This window comes from Cervus elaphus, chromosome 20 (assembly GCF_910594005.1).
Source record: "Cervus elaphus chromosome 20, mCerEla1.1, whole genome shotgun sequence".
NCBI lineage: Eukaryota > Metazoa > Chordata > Mammalia > Artiodactyla > Cervidae > Cervus > Cervus elaphus.
Window position 1 is genome coordinate 76,697,179 of NC_057834.1, and position 10,232 is coordinate 76,707,410.

A 10,232-nucleotide genomic window follows, 5' to 3' on the forward strand; every position below is an offset into this window, starting at 1 on the left:
TTTGTTAATCAATGCAAAAATGTGTGGTTAGGCACTGATTAGGAGTGCCTGCCATGTACCAAGCACTGGGCGTAATCCTCATTCCAACATGATGGGAACAAAAGGTACTTAAACAATTTATGTAACCCTAATGATTAAACACTGGTAAGTACAGGGAACTATAACTGAAAGGACCTTTGGGTGACTTCAAAGAGGTTAAAGTCTGAGCCCATGAAAAGATCTTGAGGAATGACAGGCAAAGAGGTAAAGATATGTAATTTATGTTTCATACAGTCCTTCAGAATGTTTTATAGATACTGTGCTGGAGAGATGTACATGAAGCAACAAGAAGATGAATGGTACTTGCAATATTTTTTAATAAATGGCGCCTATGTAGGCTAAGGTAGTGGCAATAGTGACTGTCAAAATTAACAGAATCCTCACATATTTTGAATGTCAAATCCATATGTTTTGATGATAGAAGGTATGTGGGTGTGTGGAAGAAATGATATGGCAATGTTAAGCTGACTCCAGGATTCTGAGCGTAACAACTACTTGAACAGATGTTATTTACTAAAAGAAATATATGGAGGAGGAATAGTTTTCCAGAATGGATGAAGTTGTTTAGATCTGGATTATTTAGTATTGATTTTCCTTCCTGCAAATGCAGGAGACATAAGAGACTTGAGTTCAACCCCTGGGTTGGGAAGATCCCCTGGTGGAGGAAATGGCAACCCACACCAGTATTCTTGCCTAGAGAATCCCATGGACAGAGGACCCTGGCAGGCTACAGTCCATAGGGTCACAAAGAGTCGGACATGACTGAAGTGACTTAGCACACAAGCCTATAAGTGCTATCATGTGATATTTGTCTTTCACTGTCTGATTATTTCATTTAGTATGATGATCTCTAGGTCCATTTATGTTGCTGCAAATCACATTGTTTCATTTTTATGGCTGAGTAACATTCCATTGTATATATGTACCATATTGTCTTTATCCATTCATTGTTGATGGACATTTGGTTGCTTCTGTGTCCTGACGGGCTTCCCTGGTGGCTCAGTGGTAAAGAATCCACCTGTTATGAGGGAGACCTAGGTTTGATCCCTGGGTCAGGAAGATTCCCCTGGAGGAGGGTACGGCAACCCACTCCAGTATTCATGTCTGGAGAATCCCATGGACAGAGGGGTCTTGTGGGCTACAATTCATAGGGTCGCAGAGTCAGACATGACTAAAGTGACTGAGCAAGTCCTTACTATTTTAGTGCTACTATTAATATTGGTGTGCATGCATCTTTTCATATAATAGTTTTTTCTGTATATATGCCCAAGATTAGGATTGCAGGGTTATAAGAGGACTCTATTTTTCATTTTTTAGGGAACCTCCATAATGTTCTCTATAGTGACTGCATCAATTTACATTCCCTTCAACAGTGTACAAGGGTCCCCTTTTCTTCACACCCTCTCCAGCATTTGGTATCTGTAGACCTTTGAACAATGGCATTCTGACCAGTATGAGGTGATAGCTTATTGGAGTAAAGAACTAGTACTTGTAGGGCCACAATCCACTCCAGTTTCCCAAGGCTGGGATTTACTGGTATGTAAGACTTTCAGTGTTAAAACCAGAATTCCCTGGCAAACTTGGATGAATTGATCACACTGCATGGAGCTCTGATGAAAGAATATCTAGGAAGACCCTCTTATTTAGGCCAGACCCAGAATTAGTGAGATGCATCTCATGTACACTTACATTTACATACACACGTGCTTGTGTACATTAAAATGTCTCCTTGACCTTTATATTACTTCGAATTGAGAAAGGAGGGGAAACTCATTTAAAAAAGAAAGGGAGATTCAGGAAGGCTAAGAAAAGATTAAGACTTACCATCTTGTCTGCAAAATACCCTTTCTCAAACCCATTCATTCCAATAGCTTCCATTTGGGCGAAGGAAGGAGGAGGAAAGGGAAGCTTCAAACTCTTCTGAACCTAGAGGGTAACAAAATATTCCATCACAGTTCTTCTTTAAAATTCTTAAAATTCCTGTTTGTAACACTTGAAAAGCATAAAAAGTGCACTATCAGTTGACTCAGAATGATTAAATTTGCATGCTCAGGACTAAACTAACACAGCTTGTTCCTCTGTCTCACCAACTCTTAGTCACTGTTTTTTAAATTCCCTTCATAGGTCTAGAGAGCCTGGTGCAGACCTATGTCAATGCCATCAGCAGTGGGGATCTGCCCTGCTTGGAGAATGCAGTCCTGGCCTTGGCCGAGACCGAGAACTTGGCTGCAGTGCAAAAGGCCATTGCCCACTATGACCAGCGGATGGGCCAAAAGCTGAAGTTGCCCACGGAAACCCTCCAGGAGCTGTTGGACCTGCACAGGGCCAGTGAGAAAGAGGCCATTGAAGTCTTCATGAAGAACTCTTTCAAGGATGTGGACCAAGTGTTTCAAAAAAAATTAGGGGTATGTTTGCTATTCTGGTTAGTGAGAGGATGAAAAATCTGGGCCTTTCTCTTTTTTGTTTTCAATTGGGAGATAATTGCTTTACAATATTGTATTGGTGTCTTCCACACAACAATGTGAATAAGCCTTTCTTGCTACAAGTAGTCCTCCCAGACCCAGGGATAGCAGCCCTCAGTTTTATGTACTCATTTGCACTCTTTACTAAAAGAATAGACTGTTCTTAGCCTTAGTCCTGGAGACTATGGTACCATGACTGACTATGGTTATTAAAAATATCCTCATCTATTAATCTCTACCCTATAGATGCCATATTTTAATCAAACAAGTAAGCTGTAAGACTGCATTTACATAAGATTATTTTAATTTATTTTTTTATTTAAAGTTAGTCAAAGACACAGTGCTTTCATATTCCATGCTAATAATATAGGAGGATTCGCTTCTTTGTGAAAACCTTAAAAACATATTGTGCTTAATGTAAAGCAACAATAAATATTCAGAAAGACAAGAAAGAGAAATCAATCATTAGAATGCTATTTGAGGACTTGAGTCTGAGTTCTTTAAAATTAAGGAAGGATTGTTGTATGACAAATTATCATTTGACAGATGACAATCCCTTCCCTGACTTGTAGGGTAGAATTTTACAAGTCATACCTTCCTGCTTTCAAAGGTTCTGATGAAACTAAATAGTGAAGGTCAGCAGACTATGGATGTCTTTCTAGACCAAAGAAACATGCAAGTTCTCTTCTATAATTGAATGCAGGTAAAAATGCTGTTCTGTAGGCTTTCTCCATACAGACATTAACTGCAGTACAATCTCCATTACCTTCATTAGCCTTATATTGAGAAAATATGCCAAAATACTATTATTTTAAACAATGTACCACTAATCATTGACCCTTTTGAGCACTTACAGAGAAGTCACTGGGCTTAACACTTTATACCACTGCATATAATCCTGACAGGGAATCTATAAGATAGATACAGTTTCCTGTGTTTTAACAAAGAAATCTCATTTCATGAAGGTTGAGTGTCACTAAGTCACAAATTGGTGGAACCAGAAACTTTCTGCAGGCCTGCCATACTGGACAATTGTGTGGTAAACTATTAGGGACTTAAAAAGAGAAGTTTCAAATGGAGCAGTGTTTATGATTTGAGAATCATTCTCTGAAGCTAAAAGAAAAAAAAAATGGGAAAAAAAGCTTCAGATAAGCACAAAGAGAAGTAGATGTATTTTTTAAACCAACACTCTATCTAACAATTTTCTAGACTCTCCCATCATGGTGAGGGGGAGTGTTATATTTATGTGCCACATTCTCTGCAGGAGAAGCATTTCCCAGTAATCCACCTTGGTTCACATCCTCATCATGGCTCAATGTACCATTTGTGCTATTTTTCGCCTCACAGGACGAGTTAGAAGCAAAGCGACATGACTTTTGTAGACAGAACATGAAAGCATCCTCAGATTACTGCATGGCTTTAATTCACGACATTTTTCATCCTCTATATGAAGATGTGAAGCAGGGAACATTTTCTAAACCAGGAGGTTATTATCTATTTATTAAGAAGATGAATGAGCTGAAGGATAAGTACCACCAGGTCCCCAGAAAGGGGGTACAGGTAAATTACCTACTGATCACCATTTCTGGGGCCTTGTTGATGTGACTCTTTCAAACTACAGTGGGAACAACAAAAATGCAATGGGTAAATGGTGCCTGTGGCTTTCATTGACTATTCACTGATTTACTCAATAGGAGAGATTACCATGAGATGAATAGCAGATTCATCCCATGGTAGTGTTTCTTGGAAGCACAGATGGGAGCCTCAAAAAGTTTTGCAGAATTTATTCAATAATTTAGTCATTCAATCATACAAAAATTCTCTACTCAGGCCTAACTATATGTATATAACTGGGATTAGTGCAGTTTAACAACAAGCAAGTTCTTTCAAAGTATTCATCAGCAATCAACAAAGTATAGCTTACAGCAAATCTAATAATAATAGCAGTTCACCTATAGAGCTATTTTGTGTTAGAAAACAAATGGGCTTAACTCATTCAATCCTCACAAGAGCACTATGAAGTACATGATATCAATGTCCTCATTTTATAAATAAGAAAACTGAGGGAAGTAAAATAACTCACCTAAGATATACAGGCAATAAGTGGTACAGCTGAAATGGAAACTCTAATAGGAAACTCTGGGCTCGTAACTACGCTTCTGTGCCAGTATACTCAGGTTATATCAGTTAGAATTAGGTTTGGGCACATATTTTTTTTTCCCCCAATTATTTTTATTAGTTGGAGGCTAATTACTTTACAATATTGTAGTGGTTTTTGTCATACATTGACATGAATCAGCCATGGATTTACATGTGTTCCCCATCCTGATCCCCCCTCCCACCTCCCTCCCCATCCCATCCCTCTGGGTCTTCCCAGTGCACCAGCCCTGAGCACTTGTCTCATGCATCCAACCTGGGCTGGTGATCTGTTTCTCACTTGATAATATACATGTTTTAATGCTGTTCTCTCAGAACATCCCACCCTCGCCTTCTCCCATAGAGTCCAAAAGTCTGTTCTATACATCTGTGTCTCTTTTTCTGTTTTGCATATAGGGTTATCATTACCATCTTTCTAAATTCCATATATATGCATTAGTATACTGTATTGGTGTTTATCTTTCTGACTTACTTCACTCTGTATAATGGAGCCCATTTTATCCATCTCATTAGAACTGATTCAAATGTATTCTTTTTAATGGCTGAGCAATATTCCATTGTGTATATGTACCACAGCTTCCTTATCCATTCATCTGCTGATGGGCATCTAGGTTGCTTCTATGTCCTGGCTATTATAAACAGTGCTGCATTGAACATTGGGGTACACATGTCTCTTTCAGATCTAGTTTCCTTGGTGTATATGCCCAGGAGTGGGATTGCTGGGTCATATGGCAGTTCTATTTCCAGTTTTTTAAGGAATCTCCACACTGTTCTCCATAGTGGCTGTACTAGTTTGCATTCCCACCAACAGTGTAAGAGGGTTCCCTTTTCTCCACACCCTCTCCAGCATTTATAGCTTGTAGACTTTTGGATAGCAGCCATCCTGACTGACGTGTAATGGTACCTCATTGAGGTTTTGATTTGCATTTCTCTGATAATGAGTGATGTTGAGCATCTTTTCATGTGTTTGTTAGCCATCTGTATGTCTTCTTTGGAGAAATGTCTGTTTAGATCTTTGTGGGCACATATTACTTAAAAACAAAACAAGAGTGCCTTAAGAACACAGAAGTTTCTTTCTCTCTTATATACAAGAAGTAAGGCAGAGGGGTCCAGGCTGCTATGACAATTCCACAGTCATGCTGTTCCCAGACTCTCCTATTCTGCTCCAGCACCTTAGCACCCAGCCTCCATCTTCAAGGTCAATTCATGGTGTAAGATGGCTGTTGGAGTTTCACCCCTTCCTTCCATATTACAGATGGGAAGAAAAGGGGAAAACAGAAGAGTAAAAGGTCTCTGGATCAACTCTCTTTAAGGTGATCTGCAAAAAGCCCAATATAATACCATTGCATAAGTGGTATTAGCCAAATTTTAATCTTATGGCCACCTCCAGCTACCAGGGAGGTTGTCTAAAAAAAATGCAGTATTTTATCATGGCCTATGATGTGCCCTGATTGGGAAAAAATAGGTTCTATTACTAAGAACGAAGGGGAGAAAAATATTAGGGTGACTCTAGAAGCTGCTATCACAGAGATAAAAATTGCCCTGAAGAAAAATAAAGTAGGGTACAGGTCCAGGAGAGGAAGGGAACATGGTCCTATTTTATATGTAGAATTTTAGAGAGGACCTCTCTGGTGAGGTGCTGCTTCAACAGTTTTCAAGGAAGTCAGGAAGTAAGCCAAGTGAGCATCTAAAAGAAGATAATTTCAAACAACGAAAATCCCAGAAGGACGAATTGGTTTATGTCCAACAAATGTGGCAAGAGGGCAATGAGCAAAGAAAGAGGTGGCAGGAGGTAAGGTCGAGAGATGCTCAAGGCCAGAAGATAATCAGATAGTATCCTGGAGGGCCCTGAGAGTAGTTTCAGTTTTACTTGAAAAGAGCTGGAAAATCAGCAGAGGATTTGGTGCATCAGAGTGAAGTGATCTTTCTTAAAGTGATACAACGTTAGCTGCTCTCAGGAAATCAGACTGTAGGGGAGCAAGAGGAGAAGGAAGTAGGGAGACCAATTATGAATCTAATACCATGGTCCAGGCAAGAAGAGATACTATCCTGGACCAGTGTATTTGGGAGAAATAGGTTACAACTGATGGGCTCTTGTTGGTTTTATTTTGAAGCCAAAGCAAATACCATTAGCTGATGTAAAGAACAGCCATAAGGTTTGTAATCCATACTATTAGAAGATCAGCTTTACTGATTACATTTCTAACATTGGGGTGACTGAGAATGAGGCAAATTTGAGGGTGTATCTAGAGTTGGGGTTTAAGCCAGTTTGAGATAGTATTCATTAATAAATTCTAAAATGGGTAAAAAGAAATTGAATTGAAACATGTACTGCTAAATTTTACTTTAACCCACAATCTCTATTTCCTAATTCTAACTTGGTCTGCATCAATAGACAGAAGAGACACTGAGGAAATACTTGGATTCCAAAGAGGGTGTGGCTGATGCACTTCTACAGACTGATCAGTCGCTGACAGAAAAGGAAAAAGAGATTGAAGGTGAGAACAGCTGAAAACACTCTGCTGCTGCTAAGTCGCTTCAGTTGTGTCTGACTCTTATGTGTGACCCCATAGACGGAAGCCCACCAGGCTCCCCCGTCCCTGGGATTCTCCAGGCAAGAACACTGGAGTGGGTTGCCATGCCCTCCTCCAGGGAATCTCCACCAAGGGATCCAACTCACATCTCCTGCATTGGCAGTCAGATTCTGATTGCTCAGTGCAAAAATAAACACAAGAGTCTTTCTTCATGAGACAAGCAAACAAGTAAAAAGGGTGAAAGCAGAAATAAAGCTATAAAAATAAATTAATATTCTCATATTTCTATGCTTATTTTTCTTCTTAAGTGGAACGTATGAAGTCTGAAGCTGCAGAAGCTGCAAACAAAATGTTAGAGGAAATGCAAAAGAAGAATCAACAGATGATGCAAGAAAAAGAAGCGAGTTATCAGGAACATATGAAGCAACTGACTGAGAAGATGGAAAAGGAGAGGGCCCAGTTAATAGCAGACCAAGAGAGGGTTCTAGCCCTTAAACTTCAGGTATTCAACTGTAGCATCTCCATTCTACCTTCCGCTGTGCTGAATCAAAAGCTCTTAAAAGTTAGGGCATTATATCAGTTTAAGGACTGTTCTAGCCCAAAAACTAGTAGACATTTCATTCCCTTACTGCTTCTACCCCTAACCATCTCTGGTTATTGAAGTCTATCTTGTTGTTTAGTTGCTAAGTTGTCCCCGACCCCTTTGCAACCCCATGGACTGTAGCCTACCAGACTCCTCTGTCCATGAGATTTTCCAGACAAAAATACTGGAGTGAGTTGCTGTTTCTTTCTCCAGGGGATTTTCCCGACCCAGGGATCAAACACAGGTCTCCTGCATTTCAGGCAGATTCTCTACCATCTGAGACACCAGGAAATTCCATATCGTACAATTAACTGCATACCCAGGCTGCTAGTTTCTTCCTGTTCTCCAGGCTGTTCTCCAGGCTGCTCTCCAGGCTACTCTCCAAATCTGTGCCGAGTCGGGATGTCTACCCTGTAATATAGAATGGACCAGTGTAGGCTTTACCTCCTCAACTTATTTCTGTTATCTCTGCTACCAAAATTTGGATACTTGTACTAAATTCCCTGATCAAACATCTGCTGTGATTCTGAATTTTGTAGTAACCTTCCTATGGTGTTCCTTCATCTTCCTTGCCTTCTTAGATATACATTTGGGAGTTCATGTGATATAGAGCTGAGATAGAAAAGGACAGTTTTTCTTTAGAGACTGTTGTTTCAGGTTGAAGGAGGTAAAAAATTAATTCTAGGGTTCACTAATATTTTAGAAACCATAAGAGAAGAATATTTCTGAAGCTAAATAAATCCCAGAAAAATTTTGATAGTAGACTTAAGAAAGAGGGATATAATGAAAATTAAAGGAGGAAAAGACTTCAAAAAGAAGTTTCACAACCCATGAGGGATTAATATAGGTATAATTTAGCAAGTGTGGGAAATGTTTTAAGTTGTGTGTTCAGTCTCCACTTTCCCTTTTAGGAACAGGGACAACTTCTCCAGGAGGGATTCCAAAAGGAGAGCATGAAACTTCATAAAGAGATTATAGCCCTCCAGAAGAAACAGGAAGACACAGGACCATGTAATATTCTCTAAAAACCTAAGGACCATAATTTCCTAACCAGCTTCTATCTGTTAAGAACAAGTTGAATGAGCACCTTCAAGATGTCAAACAATTGCCACTAAACTTGAAGTCATAAGATGCATTTTCATTGAGGCTTAAAGTTTGCAAAGATGAAATAAAATGTGCATTCAGTTTTTAACCTATAGAAGAATTCAATTCATGATTAAATATAGTATAAATGACTAGTATGATACCTCAGTAGAACCTATATTTGAAATCATGCATATTGATTCTAGAGAGACTTTTAATTGTGTAATTGGGATACATTTACATCCAATTTGGGGATATCAGAGGTGTTCTATTCAGTGCAGACTGTTTCCCCCACATAAACCACCCCTCTAGGTATCCTCAGCTCCATGGTCTTACTCAAGGATTTACTTTGGTACTGGGATGGAGTTGGAGTGTTGTGTACACAGGAAAAGTCTGATGGGAGTGTACAAAGTCATGGAGCACAGTTAAGCATCACTCCTGCCAAGCAGTCACTAGGTCACATGACAGCTTCCAATAAGGGAGACCTGGAACAATTAACTTCAGGGTGCAGACAGTATACAGTTCTCCATTGGGTGGAGGCTGCATTGCTGTGGTCACTGATGGGATTCCTGAACACTGGTAGGGGAATTACTTGCACTTGTGTGAAATGGATATATGAGTGGATGTTCAAACTTCTTTGTCTAGAGTATCCCTCTAGATAATTACTGCCCCATTTCTAGGCCACACAATGTCTCTCTATTTTACTCTTCTTTTCTTGGTTCCCCTCACCCACAGTTCCAAGAATAACTTCTACAATCACAAAAAGGAAACTTTAGCTCATAATTCCTTTCTATTCCTCTGAGAATCATAGCTATAATTCTTCAAAACCTTACCTAACTCCATTTTTCAGTGATCAAGACCATACCCATGCAAAAGAAATGCAAAAAGGCAAAATGGTTGTCGGAGGAGGCCTTACATGTAGCTGAGAAAAGAAGGGAAGTGAAAGACAAAGGAGAAAAGGAAAGATATACCCATTTGAATGCAGAGTTCCAAAGAATAGCAAGGAGAAATAAGAAAGACTTCCTTGGTGATCAATGCAAAGAAATAGAGGAAAACAAAAGAATGGGAAAGACTAGTAATCTCTTCAAGGAAATTAGAGCTACCAAGGGAATATTTCATGCAAAGATAGGCAGAATAAAGGACAGAAATGGTATGGACCTAACAGAAGCTGAAGATATTAAGAAAAGGTGATAAGAATACACAGAAGAACAATACAAAACAAGATCTTCATGATGCAGATAACCATGATACTGTGATCACTCACCTAGAGCCAGACATCCTGAAGTCTGCAGTCAAGTGGTCCTTAGGAGACATCACCATGAACAAAGCTAGTGGAGGTGATGGAATTCCAGTTGAGCTATTTCAAATCTTAAA

At 39.4% G+C, this 10,232-nt stretch overlaps 1 protein-coding gene across 4 annotated transcripts in view; it reads left to right on the top strand.

Moving 5' to 3' along the window:
- LOC122676925 (guanylate-binding protein 2-like) overlaps window positions 1–9,019 on the top strand; it is a 105,070-nt gene extending 96,051 nt beyond the window's left edge. For all 4 annotated transcript variants that reach the window (XM_043876517.1, XM_043876519.1, XM_043876523.1 and 1 more), the window contains exons 7-11: window positions 2,164–2,444; window positions 3,849–4,061; window positions 7,054–7,156; window positions 7,501–7,694; window positions 8,687–9,019. In XM_043876517.1, the coding sequence (XP_043732452.1) occupies window positions 2,164–2,444; window positions 3,849–4,061; window positions 7,054–7,156; window positions 7,501–7,694; window positions 8,687–8,800 (905 nt within the window). In that variant the 3' untranslated portion in view covers window positions 8,801–9,019. The remainder of the gene's footprint in view (window positions 1–2,163; window positions 2,445–3,848; window positions 4,062–7,053; window positions 7,157–7,500; window positions 7,695–8,686) is intronic.
- Window positions 9,020–10,232: the final 1,213 nt, after the last annotated feature.